Source organism: Anopheles stephensi, chromosome 2 (assembly GCF_013141755.1).
Source record: "Anopheles stephensi strain Indian chromosome 2, UCI_ANSTEP_V1.0, whole genome shotgun sequence".
NCBI classification, from domain to species: Eukaryota; Metazoa; Arthropoda; class Insecta; order Diptera; family Culicidae; genus Anopheles; species Anopheles stephensi.
Window position 1 is genome coordinate 25,143,150 of NC_050202.1, and position 22,484 is coordinate 25,165,633.

Sequence of the window (22,484 nt, forward strand, 5' to 3'; positions counted from 1 at the left end):
GATTGCGCCTTCGAAGTCGTCCAAAACTTCACCTATCTGGGGTCAAAAGTCAGCACCGACAACAACATTGATGTTGAGTTACGCGCAAGGGTGCTGGCTGCCAACCGGTCATACTACAGACTGAGGAAACTTCTCCACTCTAAATACCTGTCGCGACGGACGAAGCTGGGGCTGTACAGAACATTTATAGTCCCAGTACTCACAAACATCTCTGAGATGTGGACTCTGTCCTGCAAAACTGACGAAACCCTCTTGTCTCACCATCGTATAGTGAATTAGACTCACCAGGCTCCGGTAGGCTGCTCACGTCATGAGAATGACAACGGACAACCCAGCCCGTAAAGTCCTTTTAGGCCGTCCACACGAGGCCAGAGGAGGCGTGGTAGGCCCAAATTGAGATGGAGTGATGGCGTTGATGCGTCCGCCAGAACGGCCGGGTTAATAGATTGGCAGTCGACGGTGCTAAACCGTGAGTAGTATCGAAGTTTATTGCAGCAGACCATGACCGTGAAGCAGCCGCAGCGCCTGATAACTAAGGATAAGGATAGTCAGTCCTACATACGAGAGTGCGGTCTGGATAGGATTTGACCTTTAGCACTTCCATCTGCAGATCGAGACCGGATCCCTCGTCCACTGGACCACGCAAAATAACATTTAAACAAAACCCAGAATCGGTTTACAATAACGAAAGGTCATTAAAACAATTCAAAATTTTCATCATTCTATTATTATATGGTTATTACAAGTTTTAATTATTTAAAATAAAACCAAAAGTATTACAATCCCATCCAGAATGCCTCCCTGTAAGCAGGACTACTGGTAAAATTAAGTCACAGAAAGCCTTAAGCGACAGCCCAATATGGCAGACGACAATAATCAAATTTAACTAATCACAAAAGTACATTCTGATGTTTTAAATCTATTACTTTCAAACAGGTCCTTTCGTTGCATACTCTCCCTTTAAAACAAAACGACAAACGGCTCTCTTGTGGAGCAAAAGTAAACCTCTTGTTGCTTTTATTTACTCCAAAGTATCATTACAGTTTTACTAATTTTTTAACTGTGAGAGATAAAAACACAACCAAACCTTTTTTTCCCCCACCAATTGGATGGCTTCAATATCAAAAGCATCCAATTACACGGACACCAAAGACGGGGTTGTATGGAAAAGCGAGCTGGCGGTATTAATTAAGACAGTTATGTGGTTTGTAATTGAAATAACCAATAAATAACGAGAATTTGCACAAAAACTAACAAGCTCAAGCCAATTGCGATGCTGGGAATGGAGATGAACCCTCGTGGGGGCCACATTTTTTATAGTTGTTGTATCGAAACAAAACCTCACACTAGCCGAATCTTTACAGGAGTGTGTTCGTTTGGGTACTTTTTTTTATTGAGCGCGTGTATGTGTGTGGGCAGGATTTCTGTGATTCAATATGGAGCTCACATTTGTTTTCACCCCCTTCACTCAGCCTATTGAACTAGTGTGTTGTTATTAATCATTTTACATACATATGTACGCAAAGGGTGATTGGAATCGAAAGGAGAGGGAGGAGGGGAGGGGTTTAAAAGGAGGAGGGCAAGGAAAAGTGTTTGCTGACGCTGTGCAAATCGGTATTCGGTCGGGCGCAAGCTAAAATGGGAAATAATCCATGCGTTATGAGTAAAATATTGGGTTTTGCCCGGCGTTCATTGCATTGGTTTCGTGACGTGAGTGTGCATGTGTCTGTTTGCTTTTTTCGCTTTCTCTTTTCCTTTTTCCTCCCCGTTTTTTTTTACCTCACTGTTCACCCTTTCTATTAATACCCGCAACGATTTTCCGTTATCAACGCGCAGCGCTATCCCTTTCCGTCCACCGCTTGTTGGCTGGCATCCCCAGGTGTTTCCGTCGCGAGATGCAACGGCACCCAATGATATGTATGCGGCAGTAGTGTATATGCACTCGGTCGCTTTCATGTTTGTCATTATTTTAAATTGATTTACGGGGATAGGGTCTTGTTGATATAATTACGCCATAATTGGAGAATACGCGAGCAAGCGAATGGGGTTGTCCCGTCCCGGACCAGCCCTGGCCGGTGAAGCGTTTACCCAGCATAAAATGCTGATTCAATGCTGACTGCACATGCTGTAAACAAAACAAAGCGAAATAAAAGAGGTCCATCACTTAGCAGCATCTCATTTGCTGTGCTCCCGCTCGTTTTTTTTGTTGTTGTTGTTCGCTTATTAATTTCTTTCATAACACCATCGTTTGATGTATTTTTGATTTATTGCGCGTGCATAATATTATCACAATCTAGCGCATTTAAATCGGGTCGCATCTAATCACGAGATAGAGAGAGAGAGAGTTGCTATTAAATGGGAGAATGGAATGCCCGGCTCATTAATGAGCTTATTAAACATTCCATCCAACCAACACCAAAATGGCTTGTGTAAATAAAACAACTTACCAACGAGGTTGCGTATCGGTTTTCATAGTGTACAGATTTTTTTTGATACTTTTATTCAATGTTTTTTTTCTTTATGCGTTCGCTGCCTGCCTTCCGAGTTTCGTATCGCTTGTTTCATGTTAATCATGCTAGTTAGTCCGTTTGCCACGTTTTCCTATCGCTCTTTACTCACACTTTACAAACAGTTTCATCCGCATCTACCCTTCACACCATATATCTACATACAAATCCAACTCGACTGCACTCCTGCATCCCAATGGCTACATCCCTTTTGTCCCGTTCTCTAAAAGCCCAACAGTTTCCTTCGTTTTATATATTTTTATATAGGTTTTCCTCGCTGTTGTTGCTGCTGCTTGTTTTTTCCGTTTTGAAGGACAAGAAGTAACAGATTGTTTGCCAGCAGCTGGGAGAAAAAAGCAAAAACAGAAACAGCACGCTAAGCTTTAGGGGAGGGCAATGTTTTGTTTAAGTGTAAAAGGTTAAAGGTTTTTGAAGCGTTACCCATGGATGGGTTACGAAATGGCGATCGGTGAGACCCTAGTTTTAATAGTAAGTTGCTTGTTTGTTATTAGCTTTCCTATCCTTCGCTTGTTCTCTTCATTTTCTTTTGCTACTTACTAAATAGTTGTTAGGAAGGAGCGTTGAGCGTAACTGAAAACGTGGAGCAGAATAATGGCAAGCAAGATTTTGATCCTTTTCCTTTTCGTTTTTAGTCCACGCTTGTTCCATTTTCTTTTAGTTTAATTTTACTAATATTCCTTTGAGCTTTTAGCTGCTTCTTTTTAATAGTTTTGTGCATGTGCTGCTTTTGCTTCCTCATTTTTCTCCCTTCCGGATTTTCTACCCACCGCTTGCCTTTTTATTTTTTTTTCCCGGGGAGAAGAAACATTTCTAGTGAAGGCAGTATTTATAAGGAATAATCAATTAATATAGTAACAATCGTTAATAATAAAAGTCCTTCTTTGTTTAACTCTCTTTTATGTGTTTTCCTCTTTTTTATAGTCATCGTTTTCCTGTTCTGTTCTGTCTAGCTGTAAACTTAAAACAAATTAATACACCTGGGCCAGACATGATCGCCAGCAGAAGACAATAGACCGTTCGTATCCTGGTCGCGGCACCAGTTCCAGTTTTGCGGTATATTCCACACAACAGAGGAGGGAACAACTTTTTAGCTTCTTTTTCATTCCTGTGATGTAGCCAGAACAAGCTCACACTGTGCCATGCCATTCTGTACCACTCTGTTACACAATGTGGCACTTTTGTGTGCTGTTTTTGTTACCTTTTCTCTCTCCCTTTCTGCGTATGTTTCTCTCACAAAACTCACTTTTGTTTTTTTTTGTGTGACTAAACTATTTTACTGTTTTGAGCGTTTTTGTTTTTCATCCTCTATTTTGCCTGTTCAACCCTTTTTTCCACTCAATTTACAGCCCTTCCATGGCCGGCGATTAGCTCCAGCAGCATCCTCTCGCCGCTCACCGTCATCGAGATCGTACCGGGTGCGATCGGGCAGCACCGATCGGCGTCACTGTCGTCACTGGCGATTAAATAAGCGTTCCCAGCCGCGCTGCACGTACGACCGCAAGCACCGTCACGAGGGCGAGTGTGACCATATTTGATGAACTCCACCACACTAAACCCAGCCGGGTTGCGCTTGAGCTGAAGTAATCCCGGCATTTGCCACTTTCCGGCGTGTAATCGACGCAGTGCATCTGTTTCCGGTTTACGTTTGTGTTGACCGCAAGCGGTGCGGGTGGGTGTGAGCGAGTGAGAGAAAGAACAATAAAAATCAATAGTGTTAGGGATGGACAAAATGGGTTTTCAATGGGGTGTTGGGGTGAGAATCGGGATTGGGTGAGTTAGAAGAGTAACATGGTTTGTTGCCTAAAATTTTGGTCATCCACCCCCGGTGGAGAACATCCCACCTTACTCGTATTGGTGGGACAATGCACGCTGGTGCATCGAAACGGTGCATGTGTTTATTTCTGGTTCGACAAAACCGATGGAACAGTTTTCATTGTCACCCAGTAAACGGGGGCAGCATAAATCATGGCCTACTGTTTCCTTTCCCAACTTCACCGCCGTGTGCCCGTCACCATGAAAACATAGCGCGCGGGACAGTGAATCGAGGCTTGCTCTAGTTTTAAACGGGTGCAAACCCCGATGCAATATGCATGAACTGGCCTGTAGAAGCAGTATTTATGTTCCAGCCGAAAAACGGATCCAACTAGATAGGAACGAAGTAGAACAAAACAAAAAATCACACACACACACACACACAACCCTGACCTGAGTATTTAAAACAGCAACGCCTACCATTACAATGGGTTACTGCACTGGCCACCGTTCGAAAGGTTAAGCGTTTGAATTTAGTGTGTGTTGTTTTCACGCACAACTAAGTGTGCGGTGAAATAGGACCCACTATCTGTTGCCGGTATTTACCCGTGGTGCGGCTATGCCTCTGTTCGTGTGTGTGTGTGCTGGGCCATGTTTTATTCATCACATTGTACCACCGTACCGCGGAGGTGACGAGACGTTCTGATGAGCGTATTGTGTTTGTAAAAAAGTTGTACAACGTTGTTAAGTTCGTCAATAAAAACGAGGAGTGGGGGGGGGAGGTATCCTGGCTACCGCATATGCAGATCCCAAGCTAGCTTAAACGATATGCTAAAAGAGGATCAGGGGTTTTTTTCGGGTGGCAGGGACGGTGTGAGGTGGATTTGGGCATACAAATTGGTTTAATCGGTTACGCTAAGAGGTGTGTTAAGGTGTACAAATGGCAGAGGATTTAGCAGAACTTGTTTATTGCTGAGTTGGGGCGTTGGGTAATTGAAGCATATGACTTGGAAAAACACGATTTAATTTAAAGAAGGTTGGTGATTATTGCTTCAGGTTAATCGTTTCCATGGTTTGGTGTGACATGGTAATTTAATTTATGATTTCCATTAATTTTCCTGGTAATCTAACGAGATTAAATGATTTAAATTTAAAATAAATAATTTTCTCACATAAAAAATATTAAACAAAATTTTGAATTGATATTTGACTGGTAATTCTTTTATCAAACATCACAAAATAATTTGTTCTCGCAAAACTCATGGAGGCGCCTGGTACCTCACGTTTTCTGCGACGTAAGTTCAATAACAATGCTTTAACCTTGTTTAGAAAAAAGCAAACTTGTTGATGAAGAATTTATAAATATATAGAGGGTTATATATTAGTTTGTATTGGCACTTAAACTAAGACAGTTTTTATTTGTAAAAATCCAAAAGATAAACTTTGCAAAATATGTCACTCTCATATTCAACACAATATATTCATCCTCAATAATGTGTTTATTCTCCTTTAATAATTTGAACATTTTAGCTTCAAAACAATATGATGATGATTCCATTAAACACCTCCAAATTGTACCTTGACACTTTCCCCTAAGCCAAAAGGTTAAAAGGCATTTCTTTGATGGTGTTGATCAAAGATTACGAAGCATCCATCACACCATCCGACTCGACGAACCGTCCGGAACAAAAGGCTAACGCATGCCTGATTGCGTTTAACATCGTTACAATGTCTTTGCTAATAGAACAATTACCAGTCCCTAATTAGCTCCCACTTTGTCACACCATTGTCACACCATTGCGGATGAAGCTGAACCGTAAAGTGGACCAGAAAACGGACCGAAAGACGAACCTCCGACCGATTGATGTTTGTTCTTGCGAGTATACACACACAAACACACACAAACAGACGAGCGCCCACACCTTCCCAAAGCCACAGCACATCAATAAACAAAACTCCAACATTCCAAGAAACAGGACACCAAACCCCGTTTTGCCACACCAATCAAAGTCAACACCAAACGGACCGGCGTCCAGGTGGGGGGAGGTTACGCTATCCTGTTCGGCGCACAACGGGTATACACACCGGGCGCTTCCGGTCGAGTACACACACTTACCCGCATCAGCGTGTTGGACATCTTGTCGAGGAATTTGCGCGTGAAAAGCGCCGTCTCGTCGCCGCAGGCATGCCGCACCGTAAACTCCGAACACTGCATGTACTTCTGGAAGGCACTGTTGAGTGGGAAAGGGAAAAGAGAGCAGAGAGTGGTGGTTAGTCGAGAAGACAGCGAACGGAGGGAAACCCAACACGATGGGATTCGAACGACTTAGCGCTCCGTGGGCCGTCTTAGGCCTTCAGAATGATAGATAAATACACTCCAGACACACACACACACGCGATGAAGAAGACTTTGTGCCGCTAGTGTAGCGTGTAATCGGTGTGAAATTGACGGGAAATGCACTCGATGCAATTGACGGGAAAGTGGTGATACTGACTTGTAGCGTAATGCGCCCGAGGAGAAGGCGCAGAGTCTTTATGTCTCGCAAGACGCTAAGATGGTAAGAAACTCAGCTTGCTGATGATGCCACCGGTTACATTTATGAGCGTATGTAGTGACATCAAATGATGGCTAAATCGGTTGAATCTTGCCCGTGGTGGATGGCTGAGCACGGCTTTAAATTGTGGCGAAATTGTACGCTGTAAGGCGCCCAAAGGTATGCAATCTGCTTGACAAATCTTTAAATTTATTTTACTAAAACCATTTCAACTTGATTAAGCTTCATTGCTATTAATTCCAATACATTTTTCAACTAATTTTTAAAAGCAAAAACCACCATCACTCACATCAACCAAACACCAGAATTCCATTTATCGATCCGATGGCAATTTGATGAGTTTCCAATTCCCGGTACTTGGAACGAACGTAATGGGCACTAAATGTGACCGAGAAAGACAATGAAATGGAGCAAACGTTTACCCAGGTCAGCCCTACCGGGGCAAGTGTAAATGAATCGCCATTTTATCGGCCATGACACTTAGCCAGAGGTCAAGCTCAAAAACCTAATTTGTTGTCCGGTTTCGGTTTCCCTGTCCTTCGTTTCATTGGCTAACTGACTGACATCATCTTTTGTTGCGGAACGAAGGCATAAGAAACAGTACAATAAAAGCGAACCGTTTCCGGTCGGTACATCTCGGGCGAAATTGAATGGTCATTGGCAGGCTGACTTTTGCTGTCTCAGCTCCGTGGGCTAGCTTCAATTTCATCTGTCGCAAGAGGGCAAAGAGAAAAACAACCAGCAAACAACCTCAACCCACAAAACCACAAGATGGTGTAAACGAGATCTGTGTCCGCGTCCAGGAAATAGTGCACCGTCACACAGCAACCTCACCCGGCCGCCTGTCAGCTTACGTGTGAAACAATAAATTTGATTGGCCTGGGCTGTGTGTGTGTGTGTACGGATCACCCTACTACAACTACCCGGCCCCCTGGTAGGCGCTAATGGTAGTTAGTTACTGTTTATGAAATGGCAATCGTTCGCTGGGTTTTATTTGATGCGCACCGGGGCACCATCATCCATTGCTGTGCTGTTGGGATGTAATCGAAAGGCAATGGCTATTACTCTGGTAGGTTTGGTAGCTATTGGAATGATTTGGGTTTTTTTGTTGTCTTTTTGGACGAAAATGATGTCTTCGTGTGAGAAAAAAGCTTTCAGTTTTTACAAGAAGATTGGTTTCCTGTTCGATCTTTGTATGAGAAAGACAATGATTTGAAAGTTTTTAGTCGGATTGGAATCCGATTCATCGTAGGTTTGACAGTTTCCAGCAACGACATGACAAGCTTAATCATGCTTTTAAGATGAAAAATGTAATGGATATTGATAAGTTGATCTTTGATATGACACAAAACAATTTATAAAAAAGATCCAAATCAAAAATGTTTTTAAAATAATCTCAAAGGTGGTCTTTGATGGTAAAGAAACAAGTAGTTAATATCAGAAACCGACTTTTCATATGCGAAATGTTACGCCAGAGGCAAAATTCGAAGGGTTTCCTGCTTATTGTCAAAGGTGGTTACAGGAATCGATCCTTTTCTAAAGTCCTAAACTCAAAACACAAAAAGGACCCTCTGTTTGTATCGGTCAAAGATCGATGGCTCAAAAAATTCGAGTTTGTGGAAACTGTGCGATTCATTGCGAACTAGTTAAACCAAGGCAACCATCACATTTATCGCAGTTGATTAGATCAACAACAGCCCTTATTTATTTGAGGAACTCCCCTTCTTCATTGCCTAACAACCTCTTATAACGAGGTCATGCCTGTCATTTCTGGCTCACTATACTTAATGATATCATCTAGTTGGATAGGGCGAACCGGTGGTCGAGGCGATAACGGCGTCGAGGCTCAAATCCCATCCAGTCCGCCACCCCGTACGTAAGGTTGACTACTTTACTACAGGTAAAATTAAGTCACAGAAAGCCTGCAACGGCAGGCCGAGGATAAAGTGCCAAGGAAGAAGAAGTTGGATTGTCAGTCCTCACTTCGGGAGAATGATCCGTAAGGGGTTCTCCGGTCCTGCTGTATGAAGACCGACACTTTAGTAAGAGCATTTGGATAAGTCGTTCTAACTAGTATTAAACAGCTAATTTTTATAACCTATCTTTGCTCCATATTCACTTTTCTTCGGTGGACAATTTTACAGTGAAGATCAGTTGAGATCGTTCGGTGAAATTTTGGTCACAGCTTTCCTCTCGGTTTCCGAGATCCAGTTTAAGGTCTTTATTTGACGGATAGCTTTGTATGTATAAATAAATAAAATAATGAACTCAGCAAAAACTGACTGAACTGATTAGCAATTTTCGTTGCATATGAGCTGCCAGCAAAGTTTCGATGTTATTGTTTGAAAAATTTAAATTGTGGTTTGGCTACCGCAAATTTATAAAATAAATTCACAAATCATACGTCACTAATTTTGAGAGAAAAAAGCTTACCAGCTCTCAAAAAAGCTTTAAAATCAATATTTAAAGTTCTTTTGGTCTTTGGGCGTCTTTTCTAGTTTCTCTCCGCATGTGTTCAACGGAAGGACACGATTCATGTTTACAAAACTCTCCCTTTGCCCGTAGGCATCTTTAAATACTTCTTCCCGGAACACTTACCAGCAAACCGTTTTCAGCCGCTCCTCTTCGGCATCCTCGATCGACTTGGTGCTGTTCGGATGGCTTCTGCCCGGATGTTCGTGCTGCTGTCTGTGATGGTGATGCTGATGCTGACTCATGTCACCGCTGTGGTATTGCCCACCGCTACCACTGCTCAGGACAGCTGCCGGATGTGTGGCCATTGTTGGATAGGCGTGTGAGGCTGCTACCGTGGTGGTGGTTGTCGTCGCCACCGTTTGCCCAATCTTCGCCATGGTGCTCTGGTACCGGGCCGCACACACCTCGTAGTCTTTTTTCACGTGCCGCATGCACGGTGCATGTCTAAGAAAGTCTGTTTAGGTGGGGTTCGAAGGGGTTAAACGCCAGTGTCCAAACACGCCCGAAACCGCATCCGAAAACATTCCGTTGTGACCGATCCGGATCCCGGTGAGGGGGTTGGAATGGAAGGAGAAAAATTGGAAAAAGCAGAAAAAGATAAGGTTAGTTTTTGTCTGGCTCTTTGCCTTATGTCGTGCATGTCAATTCAATTTTGGTTGGTCTCCTTTCTTTTCTCTCCGGTCTTGCCGTTTAGTGTCATTGTCGTTCGGGGTACGTCCTGTCGTTGACATTCGCTTGCCCCGTACACGATCAACGACTCTAGCGGCGGAGAGACAGTGAAGCTAGCGAAAGAAAATGGGTAACGAAAACGATACGGTTTATGTCCATGACTAGTGATTAGATGAAAAAGTATGGGAAAGAATAGTATGAAATCATTGCAGGCACATGAACGGCGACAAAACCAGACGAGAAAAACAAACATCCCTCTAAACAATCTCAAAAGCAAGAAGATAGCTCACAGAAGAAAGCTTTCCCAATAGCTCATAATAGCTTTACCTTCCGTTTGAAATGATACTGACTGAAATGATACTGAGAACGAAATTGCACAAGCCTTTACCTACCCTAGATCTGACAACACAATTTCCATTTCCAAGCTTTCCAAGCAAACGCAAACACTACGAGACTAAGAGCTCATAATGTGGTTTCTTCGAACCGCAATGGTTTTGGTTTGTGGATAATGTTGTAGTTGACGATGGAGCAGTTGGTGAGTTGGTGAGCAACACGGCAAACGGATCATTAAGTATGAGAGTAAATTGCTCAATTATCGATATCCGATGGAGAGTAGAGCACTTGGAAGGGACAGGAGCAGGCGTGTTAAACACGATGGAGGTTGACCTCTAATGCATTTCTACACAGATGGATTAAATTGAAGCTCGACTTTTGGGTTTGACTTTAAACAATTCCTCGTATTTCTTGGGCTTAATAATTCACTTTATAATGCTACTGTCAGTTTTATTCGAGATTCTGTTGGTCCTAGGTCCGCTAGAACACCATTATAATTAATTCATTCATTTCCAGATTCTACGTAATAAGTTGATGACTGTGTAACAAGAAGTGGTCGTTCTACTTTCGGAGAAGAAATTACTGAAAAGATGCGTACAACCTGAAGACTTTAATCAATGCAGACATCCTAAAGTAGAAACCGTGAACTATTCTTGCGACTGTTCGTTCTGGGAACGTTTGTGACAACGGTGCCCATTTGTGTTCAAATAGGAATTAAAGCGATCTCAATTTTGTAATGCGTTAAAGATAACTTTTGTACACTGAAAAATCGAGGCTACTTTTAGCGAAATCTATGTATATGGTTTGATAACTACCATTAATTGTTGCTCTCCAATAAAATCTATTGTAGGGGTACTTACATTTTCAAGAAATGTAATAAATTTTCTAACAATCCCTTCTTCTTGTGTTGTCTTTGTCTTAAGTGTTAAGTTTTTTTTTGTAGTGCCACGGGTGATTCGTTGACGAAGCAACAACATCCGGGGTCAAAGTCGACACTGTCGTAAGAAGAGAGGCAGAATTTTCTGTAACAGTGTTCTTCATCTCTGTCTAGCCTTGATGGAGCGAGCCCGGCCTGGCTGGCGTTGGGTTCGGAGGTGGTCGGCGGGTTCAACCCCGTAATTAGCAGAGACCCTGCTGTTACGGGATGGAACTCGCCGATAGCTTCTGAGCTCGGTGCTGGCTTGATCGAGCTAGGGCTATCATTGCTGGGCAGTTTGAGGAACACTGTGCGCAGGCAAATGTTTGTACTGTACATATTACTGTTTTCTTTTTGAATTTTTTTAGTCCAGATCCGCTACACAGAAGCAAGTTCCGCTTCACACACTAAACTACCACCAACAAACCAATAGAAAGCAATAGACCCGGACCAAACCATCAACACAACCTCCACATTGGACGTGGACAACTTCACTGCAATCTCCACACACCGACAACCGAGCATGCCCGGGATAAGGCAAAATAACAGGGAGGAAATGCCTTGTTAATTTATTTGTACTTGTATTTGTCAACACACGCGGTGTTGTCAATATGGCGCCAAGCCGTCTAACTATAAATATAAATAAAAAAATAAATAAATAAACTCCCTTCTTCTTCTTCATTGGCATAACGACCTCCTAGGTCATGCCTGCCATTTTTGACTTACTAGACTTATTGATACCTCATATGGTTGGATAGCCATTCAGTCAGTCCTAACTATGAGGGAACGGTCCAGATGGGATTTGAACCCCGGTCCCGGCGTTTGAAAACCGGCGCCGCCGGATTTGACAATCAGAAAAAGTTAAACAAAGTTAAAACAATAGCTTTTGGGCACTAAAGCTACTATTGCTTAAGTAATTTGATGTTAAGTAAGTTGAAAATTCTTCACACACTTTTAACGATAATGTTCAATGAATTATTTAAAAAAAAAAAAATCTGAGTTAAAGGAAGAAATTTATTAGACTTACAAAGAAAAGGGGATATAATTATATATACAAAGAAAGGGGATATATTATAAGGCAGTTTAAAAGTGAAGTTAGTTAAGCACACTTTGAAGCGGATTCTACTACGTATTTTTTATTTTAATAATATTTTCTTCAGTTTTCTTCCAGAATTCTTGGTCAAATTGTATCGTATTGTGATTCCTAAATATTATAGGCCGTGGTCAAGGGCTTTCAATTAATCACACAACTTAAATCAATGACTTCTGTAAATGCTGTAAGCTTTTGCGTATTTAAAAATCTTTTTGACTTAATTTGCCCTTTTGACTGTGCTAAAACTAGTCAAAGCAAACGCTGTCGCATACGAGGAAGAAGAGATGAATAGCTTGAAAATTATTCACTTTTAACAAACGATCCTTGCCAACAAAAAAAACTCACTCTATGAGAACTGTGCTCGATACAATGACGTTTTAAAAGTGATTTTCCAATACCATTCAAGCTTTATCGTCACATTTTCCCCAAAAGAAAGATTGTTGCAATATCACTTCAGCGAGGCTAAAAAATTATAAATTTTGAGAAGGTGTTCATCTTTTTTGTGTTGAACTTTTTTAGATTTTAATGTACAAGTGTTCTCATGCATTATAAAAATAGATTTGTATTTAAATAACTGCTCAAAAAATAATAACTGGTAGAATGCCATGCGTATATTCTCCCGTCTGTGGCACTTGCTTAAATTACTGTTTTACAGATTGCATACTTTAAGGCGTTCTCGCTGCATAAAAATGCAAAACTGAAGATCGGTTTGTATGGGTTTGTAACACATTTAAGTGCGATTATTTGTCACATATTTCCACAAATTAAAGTATCAAGCTTGAATTAACCTCGTTCATCAGTATTTGGTAGTTGAGTTGTGCACTACATTGTACACATCTCCGAAAGCCTTATTCCGATGTGTTCCGTTGTTGTACTGCGATAAATACAACCCCTACGTCGTACCTCCAATATCTCTTAAACGATAATAATGTAAACAACGTACTTGAGGAGTATTTCTGCCTCAAACCGCAGCACAAGCTGCAGAAGCACACTCTAACACAAGCTAACCATTATCCGTTAAGTAGCAAATTCAGCCACAACTAACTGGAGCGAAATTTGCTGAAGCTGTGCAATTCCATATCCATTCTCCCGACTGTGCTCTACACTCGCAGTCAGGTGTTTGCTTGCTACCAAAAAGGCAAAAACCCCGAAGCACAGCAATCGCTACTAATTAGCAGCGTACAAGAAGCCAGTACCTTTCCCAGCCGCCAGACAAATAATGAATTCCCCGCCGGAGGAACATTCTTTTTCAGCTTTCCTTGTGGGAAGTTCTTTTTAACAAAATTTTACCCCCTGAAAAGCAAAACCTGGGTCATAATTAAATGGGATAATTCCACTTCACTACCCGGTGTCGGATATTGGAACCGGATGGGTGTGTTCTTAAGAGTGTGTGGATTTTCTCCGTAACTGCTCATGTGCGATTTGTCACATATGACCCGAGGTTGGGCAGGACTTCCCGAGGACTTCCGCAATGCGCAATGTGGGTAAAACGTTGTGTACATCTCGGTGCTGAGATTGAAGTCGAGCCTCGTTTTTTCTTCGGCCTTCTCATTACTGAATCAAGCGATTTTTGGCTTCTTCTCATCACACCAAGCCCAACGGGAGATCATTAGCTATCGACTGCCCGATGACTCGTTAGCATGGGTAGCACGGAGGTGATGTTTCGAGGAACAAACAAACACACTCCGGCACGCCACGCTTAGCACAATTTTCAACTCAGCAAACTTTTGTTCATTCAACTTGACTGCTAATTGACGATTTACCACGCACCTTCCCCCACGAACGTCCTCCTCGAGCGTCCGAAAAGTGCAGGAACCTGTGGTGTGGCAAACTTTTTCCTTCACATCATTGACGTGCCCAATCACGGACCAAATGAGATGGAAATGGGGAACTTGCCTTCGGCTTTTAGCTGCAAAAAAAGGGGCGCAAAATCTCAGACGATCAGGTTAAGACGCGCCACGCTTATCGTGTGAGCCTGTGGGAAAACGTTAAAATGTGGCCAGCTTTCTTGATAAGTTTTCAGCATGTTGAAACAATTTTTTGAATGGTTTCTTTTGCGAGCACAAACACAAGGTGTAAGTTTATTTCGTTCCACATCAACGGAAGCAGGCAAACGGCGTAATGTTTTTGAATGGTTTGGTAACTTTTTTGTTGTTCCGGGACGCTTTGTACCACCTGGAGCGTGAATTGTACGCTTTGATTTTAGTTTGGCGTTTTGTTTTTGTTACTTTTCCGGGCTGGAGGGATAGGTACATCCTGTTGCTGCAGTTGAGAGCAGCTGGGGTTTAGCTTTGATCACGTACGCAGTAGAGCATAAGTCAACGTTATTGGGCGATTTTTCGAAATTATTGTTAAGATCCTGCATTTAAAAGTGGACTAATGAAAGGTTGCGATTTATGCTTAAAATACTAAGAGTACGTTTGTATTTGATTAAGTACTCAAATAACCCTAAAATTTTAAATGGAAAGCAAATACACGCGCGCATGTGATATTTGTTTAAATGATTGTTTTACAGATTGCATACTTTAAGGCGTTTTCGTTGAATTGAACAGAAAGACTTGATGTTTTGCAAGCCAGATGCGTTTTAAACTCTTTTTAATGTGATCATTTGTCGCATTTACGTAAAAATTAATATGGTAAGCTGCAATCAAAATATTGTTTCTCTTATTGAAGGTAGTTCATACTTAGCTTAACATCTCGCAAAAATTTTACAAATAGTAATTCATGTCACAAAAAATGTCTTGAATTGTTTAAAACCAACAATTATAAATTTTCTAATGCGACAAAATCCCCCCCAAATTGTTGAAATAGTAGCTCAAATATTGTTATTTCAAAAGTAAATCCGTGAAGTCCGAATGACACCGCCATGCCATCTCATTAAGCTCATAACCCTGATTGAAGTACAGATTGGGGAGCTACTTCATCTGTAGCTCCAACATATATTCCCAAACCTATCATACCAACACGTACACCGAAGTTCAGTACATTATGGAATATTTGTGGTTCTTTATCTCGTTGGTGATTTCGACCAACCTAACGAACCGCGACGTGTCTGAGAAAGGTGCAGTCTACTCTTCACAGTAGAGCACGACAGCAACCCAACCCTTCTCGTCCATCTAGAACCACAAGCGCGTCATAATGATTGACGATACCGATACGACCGAAAGCACAACCCATTATAGCACGAATGGCTCGCAAAACGTGCGAGCGAAAAGCGTCCAAAGCTTTCGTGATAGATACAGAAGAATTCCATCATCGCGTGGTGACCAGCGCGTCAGCGCAAGGAGCCTACATTTAGGCGCTACCACGCTTCGTTTCGAAAGCGTAACGGAAATAGAATATGTGGCGCACGTACGTCCGTAAGCAGGTCCGGTACGGGGACCGTTCGGACATCAGGCCCGTTAGACGAATGAACAATGCATTGATTCAGCGTACCCGTATGCCTGACAGTTTGAAAGATTGGTATCATATTATTGGTTCGATGCATATAAATCCAGTTTAAAGGTGCCGACGTAAATCGGATTGCATTGGTGGATGCACCTCCACATGTGCTGCTACTTAGCCTGGCGAGTGGGAAGTGCGAAAGTACGAAAAAGCTTTCCCTCGTTTAGTTCTTTTTCTTCGCATCCTTCCCGCCGGAGTTGCATCCTGTGCTGTACGAACCCTTTCCGATGTTTCGGACAACATCGGTCATCGTTAGAGATGCATCTCCGGAATCCTTTCTATCTCTCACCCACACACACACACACATCACAGTATTCATTTTGAAGTCATCGTCGTTTTGATGCATGAGCGGACGTGTGATATTGGGTACGTGACACTGCTCCAAATGGAGGATATCATCAGTCAGAGGAAAATTGATAAGATTTCCTTCCAACCACCACGAAGGTCCATACGACGTCGGCGTCGGTCTCTTTGTTGTCCTTCCTACGAAACCGTCCGTGTGCTGATTCCATAACCGAAGGTACTGCTTTTGTATCGTCGGGCCACCCGACGGTAGCGCTGGGGCACGTTTATCCTTTTGAAGGTAGGACGCCCTCCGAGCGCCGCCATCGTCAACGAACCGGGCATACTTTCAGGCGCATGGTTATTGTGCTTTTAGCTAACCATTGTCCTCGGTGTTGCCGGCCTGCCTTCCACGTCTGACTGACTGACTGAATGACTCCCGGGCAGAAGGACCCGAGTTGTGGACGTTCGAAATGCTTCCTGTCACCTACCACACTAGAGGACGCTCAGGTCAGTAGTGATGATCGGACTCGAATGGTCTCCGGTCCTGTTTGTCCTACCGCAGTCCAACCGAGAGCCATAAGGAAAGGCCGGGAAATAGAATAACACTCAGCAAGGGGGCTTATCGATAAGGCATTGCATCCGTTTGAAGTTACAGCTTCTCCAGAACCGTGTTCCCCACACCGGTTGGGTGGGTTTTCGTGTCAGGGTGTCATAACACCTGCTAAGATGTTGGTGCGGACACGAGAGAGAAAAACAATTTTACAAAATTGATTGCATTTCATCAATCTGGTATGCAGTTTCGATCAATTTTCCAATGTTTGAAAACAGATCTCAATATGTCGGATTAAATATGACGCACATGGTGATTTGAAGCGTTAACCACACAACGCGTAAAACACCAGGCGCCTCCATGTACTTTTCGAGATGAGATTTTTTCTTGTTGATTTGCCTCCCTTTTTGAGCTGGGTTCTGACTTAAATTAAATAACTCCAACTTTCTCCACGTTAAACAAGATTATGTAAAATTTTAAGTTGTCAAAAAAGGACTTCAGTATGCCATCCTTTTTAGAACATGTTACCCCGTTACTAAGAATCATTGTACGAACCAATTAGAATTTGAATTCCTCGACAGTTTCAGTAGCTGCTTTTAATCAATATCACGGTAATAATTTTTCTGTCTATAAAAGTGGCAGGAATAAATTGTACAGATGAAAAAACCACTGGGTGACAAAATCACCGAATGGAAAATAGGTAAAACGATTGTACTTTTTAATATATAGGGCATTCAAATGATTCATAAATTTTAATAATTAATTCTACATAAGTGAAGTGATTAAAAGTGAATCTTTCTCCTTCATAATATTATTTGGATCCTCTTACAAGAAGATGTACCTTTTACAATTTAAAACCGACCTCAATTTTCAAGCTAGAAAGTTGCTAGCCTTTACCTCTTAGGTAATTGTTTCTATGCTAGCGTCTACACCTTCCAAACTTTTCTCCAAATTAACGATGCAAACCACCGTAAGCGACCATCAAATAAAAGGCGCGAAGAAACCGTAACTCATTTACGTTCGCTGTACATTAGCTTTCCCACGGCGAGTGTTGCCCGACGCGTCAGCTAAACGGTGAACCGGGTTGGCGATGGACCTACTCCATCGAGAACCGTCCGAGCCTGATCCTACCATCCCATAGACTGCACGCTGCCTAACACTTTCACGCCGGCAATTTGTTGATGGGAAGTAAAACTTTTCTCGTTAAGCCAAACACCGGGCTCAGGCCGGTTCGGTTCGCTTCCAGGTGCATTCAATCTAGACACACACACACACACACATACACCGATAAAAGAGCAACAGTGCAATAGCGAGCAGAAGGGGGGGGGGGGGGGATAGTTGTGCGGTTTTAGAAGCATTACCGTCAACGGGAAAAACCCATTGAGAAGGCAATTTTCATCTCGTCCCACAATTGCTTCCCGCGGTGTTTCGCGATGATCGCGAAACGATGGGCACCCGTGAGCGAGTAGTCTGGGGTAAGGGTGGGTTGCGTTTAAGCTACTTGAATATGAAAACGGCTCAATTACAGCTAATTAAGACACAACAGCAAACCACCGGCCAAAACAAAAACAACGGCCGGAAAAAGAGAAAATGGTGGCGAAAAGATTCTTTGGTCAGCGTAATGCTGATGACTAATTTTATATCCCAGCGAGGAGTTCGAAGGGGGGAAACGGTAGTGGAAAAGTGGGAAAGTTGTTCGTTTTTTTTTTCATATTATGCTGTTTTCCTTTTTTTTCTTGTTTGGCTGATGATAATGCACCCTTCACCGGTAGAACCGATCAGGCGTAGCGAGATGGAAAAAAGTGATACGACCAGCAAAAACCAACCTGAGAATCTGAGTGGTAAAGTTTTACCGACAGGATAATCAGCGTAATTTCCTCCCAATGGCCAACTGGTACCATAATGGGCGGCACGGTGGGTGCACCGGCGGTGCGAAAGCGTTTGATTGTTAAGGACGTGGATGAGAGGCTGTTAATGATCACCTTACCATCTCAAAAGGCACTGATTGCTGGTAATCGGAGAATGGGAAAGGTTTTGTCTTTTTTTTGTTTGGTCGTAAATGAACTGCCTACAACTCTGGAGCAACTCTTGATCAACCACGGTGCGTACAAGCAATGGCAATTTATTTTTGCGTAAGCTGCTAAGCGGAATAATTATAATGTTTTCCACTTTACGATCAAAGTTGTTGTATTTAGTAGCTTTATTGCTCAGATTTTGTGATTCTACTCCTCAATGTATGCAATTTGTGATACGTAACAATATGGGGAAAAAACTATAAACAAACGCCAAAAGGTATGCAATAAGCAACACAAATTATTTTTGAAATTTTGTTAACTTCTAAATGTATGCAAACATTGTGCAAAATTTAACATTCACTATCTTTCCAACCTTCCTCGCTCAATAGTAGTGAACTAATTTCAACCGTACTACTCCGTTTTAATTGTTCTCCCATCACTGTACGACAAATTATATCTCCCGAGCGTATGGCCATCGGAAACGAACAATAGCCTGTAACGGTGAGGACACCTTCATGTACACGCACGAGTTACGTGCTGATGCAGACTAACCGCAAGACACACACACACACGAGCCACCTCTATAAGCTACGGCAGGCACAATACAACACAAAAAAACCCGGGGTTGGGGCGATTGAATGGAGTATGGGACGAAGGGGGGTTTGAAGCAAATGAAAGAATGAACGGAACAGAGATGAAACACATTGATATAATTATTACAATACGTACGTGCCTTCCTGATATGGGCCTTCCTCGCAGAGCTCGTGTATCACTTCATTAGTGCCGTGGTAGAGTTTGTTAAAGTGGTCCCGCTGATGAATATTCATGCAGCGTCGGGTGTAGCTTCGTATGCAGTGCAGTCCGGTGTGGAGATCGCTGTGGAAGGAAAGGAGTGTAAGAGGGTTAGAGCTATCACCAATGTTTTGCCAGTACTTATCACTATGATTTAGATGATTGAATGTTGTTGGAGGATGATAAAAGGTTTTATTGTTTGGCTGTGGTGTGATAGAAAATATATAAACATTTTCCAATATGTTTACCCATCAAGAGTTGATCAAACAAGGCGCAGTTTTCTCTCGTCTAGCGGCTTACGGCTTACACAAACACTCGTGCCCTAGCCTTTCCTGCAACGAGCCATCTATTTGTTATGACAATCACCCACTTTTACGACCGGCACTGTAACAACCCGTCACACAAGCTGAGACAAAAAAGCATGCCCTCATGTTTTTGCTGAATGCTCTAATGAAGCGCAGGAGTTTTGGCAGCATCAGATCACCCCTGAGAGTAGTAGGTCAAAACGAGCAGGACTAAACGCCTTTTTAGCTCAGCTTCCGTTTGCCGTTTCGCGACGACAATGCGATGCGTTGCGTGCGTGCCCTCATTTTCGGTATCCTTTTCCGTAGCACCGTAGAAACTGGGTCGAAGTTGGTTCGTTGTCATGGATCGTGGCGCTGCCTGGGTGGCGCTAGCTTGGTCGCCACAAGGATGCTGTGGCGCAGACAGCGAGTCGGCGCTTGATTGAATTGATTTACTGTATAATGAGCGTCGGCTAGCCATGATGTCGCCATCGAACCAGCTGGGCTGGCGCCAGATTTTCGGTTAGCTTGGTTTAATGGTTGGCGGGACAAAAAGGACCGGAAGAAACAAAACCGCATTTCCACGTTTCGGATGGTAAGTAGTTGCTTGGGAATTTGAGATCGAGGAGGGTAAAACAATAAGGTTGGGTAAGTCAAAGATGGAGGGAAAGGCAAAGGCTCTTTAGTGTTTGGTGTGAGTATGTCAAGGGCTGAAAATGATGCTGACCTTGCTGATGTTATGCCCAGTACATAATGGTTATATTTTAAGCATACCGTACACTACCATGCACTGAGGGATTTGGGTTTTGATTTTGAACTCTGATAATTTATTTTTGATCAGTGAAATATGCAATTGTTTAGGTTTTTTAGTACAAGATTGCTCATTTGGAATGTTTTTCTTCTTTAGAACCTATAAAATGCAAATCTGCTTGGCGAACAGCAAATTGATACGAGCCTACAGTCTCTCAAATCCTGCAAAAAGATCAAACAATTTTAGAAGGAACATTTTTCAATCTTCTATGGATCTATAACCTTTGGCGATATTGGTCTATCATGTCTAGCAGCAAGGTTTAAGTGACTATAGTTTCCCACAGTCAATCATTTAGTTGAAAGAAATGGGAGAGTGCTCTTATCGAAATTCAGACCTTAAACTTCCTTTGCTGGCATAAAAACGAATATACAATTTTTTTATATTTGTTTGAGTTAACTTTTATGAAAAGCAATAAAGACAGGCCGCCCTTCAATTGGGAAGAGATTTGATCATATAGAAATCACACTGTGAAACAAAAATGACAGGCCTCAGTGCTGCACAAAACATTCTAGGGGGACGTTCTCGAGTCTTTTACCGTAATTCGCACTTCCAAGGTCACTTCGAGCAATAAATGTGTTGTTTACTCCGATGCTAACGATGTGGAACTGTGAGTTGATCCATCATCTTTAAAGCATTCCATTCAATAAATTTGAACTACAACTCTCTTTGCTATTGCTACCCACACATTCAAAAGCGCCAGACACGCAAAAACAAAAGGCGCGTGGGATGCATTTCAAAAGTTGATGTTCTGATGAGCTGATAGCCTCCACCGTGGCCCTACCACCATCCCCGTACTGCCCTTCCTTTCATCTTGATCACAGGGTAGCGTCGCGCAAAAAGCCCTAGCCCACCCCAACCGGAATAGAATGAACCAACCAACCGTTCATCAAATGTCCCACGGTTGTCGGCACGGGCTTAAATCCACCCCACCTATCATCAAACCTATCATCTTCAGCTGTAAAATTACACTTGCACACTCGCCTGTGAACGCACGCCACAAGCCGGATGGTTGTGTGTTTTTGTAAACAATTATTGATTTACACACAGCTAATTATGTCGCACACACACACACGCGGAGTGTCGGTATTTATTGCGTTCCACCATACCACCCCCCCCCCCCCCCCCCCTGCACGAATTTCCCACCCATTTGAAGGCACATTTTACAGTTCATGATCTGATAACGAGCCATAAAAATGAGCCATATCACCCTCGTGCCCCCGGGGGCGCTCTCTTCCGGTTCCGGATGGTGTGTTTATTTGGTTGTTATTCATTAGACCCAGTGGGGGGAAGGTGGAGGACGGTGATGATGTTTGGAGCTGACGCTCATATCCTACGCGATAAAACATCTCGCTCCCACACACCTTCCTGAAACAGCGAGCAATAAAAAAGCGACGGGGAAAGGGGAAGTCCCGAACGGAAGGAAGGCACTGAAAATGATGGTGTAATTTGTCTCAACATATCTTCTTCTGACATTTCCGGATGATGCAGACCGCTGGATAGGTGTGGAAAAGTGAGGCCCGGAAGATACGTGTACGTACACATTTCGTACATTTGGCATGGTAATGATTTTGTGGCCATAACCCGTTTTTCCGTATCGGAGGGTGAATGTGGTGACTTTGGGCGATTACCGGCAGTCCTTCTTTTCCACGGCAGTGCTTGCGCTTATCAGTAGCCAAGTAAGGGTAGCAGCAGCAGCAGCAGCCAGTCCACACACAGACAGTAGTACCAAACATACTCCGGTTTTACGGGCTCATTTCGTTCGCATAATTGCCAACCCATTTCCGGTTCCGGCACCGGACCGGACGCACGGGTAAAAGGGAAGGGTTTGGTAAATTACTCCCTTTAAATTGAGTTAATTTCATTAGGAAAATTTTCATAAATTGAATCACTTCCTCCCCCGTTTTCCCAGTGTTTCATTCATTACGATACACAACCACCGCTGGAATGAGGTTTTGGCTGCACGGTACCAGCCAGCCAGTGAG

The 22,484-nt window shown here is 42.8% G+C and overlaps 1 protein-coding gene across 1 annotated transcript in view; it reads right to left on the reverse strand.

Annotated features, from left to right (window-relative positions):
• Positions 1-3,052: 3,052 nt before the first annotated feature.
• The window catches only part of LOC118505894, a 61,395-nt gene continuing 41,963 nt past the window's right edge, over positions 3,053-22,484 (reverse strand). The window contains exons 4-7 of the mRNA XM_036042348.1: positions 19,349-19,491; positions 9,434-9,764; positions 6,397-6,511; positions 3,053-4,156 (exon numbers count right to left, since the gene is read on the reverse strand). Coding sequence (XP_035898241.1) covers positions 3,989-4,156; positions 6,397-6,511; positions 9,434-9,764; positions 19,349-19,491 — 757 coding nt within the window. The 3' untranslated portion in view covers positions 3,053-3,988. The remainder of the gene's footprint in view (positions 4,157-6,396; positions 6,512-9,433; positions 9,765-19,348; positions 19,492-22,484) is intronic.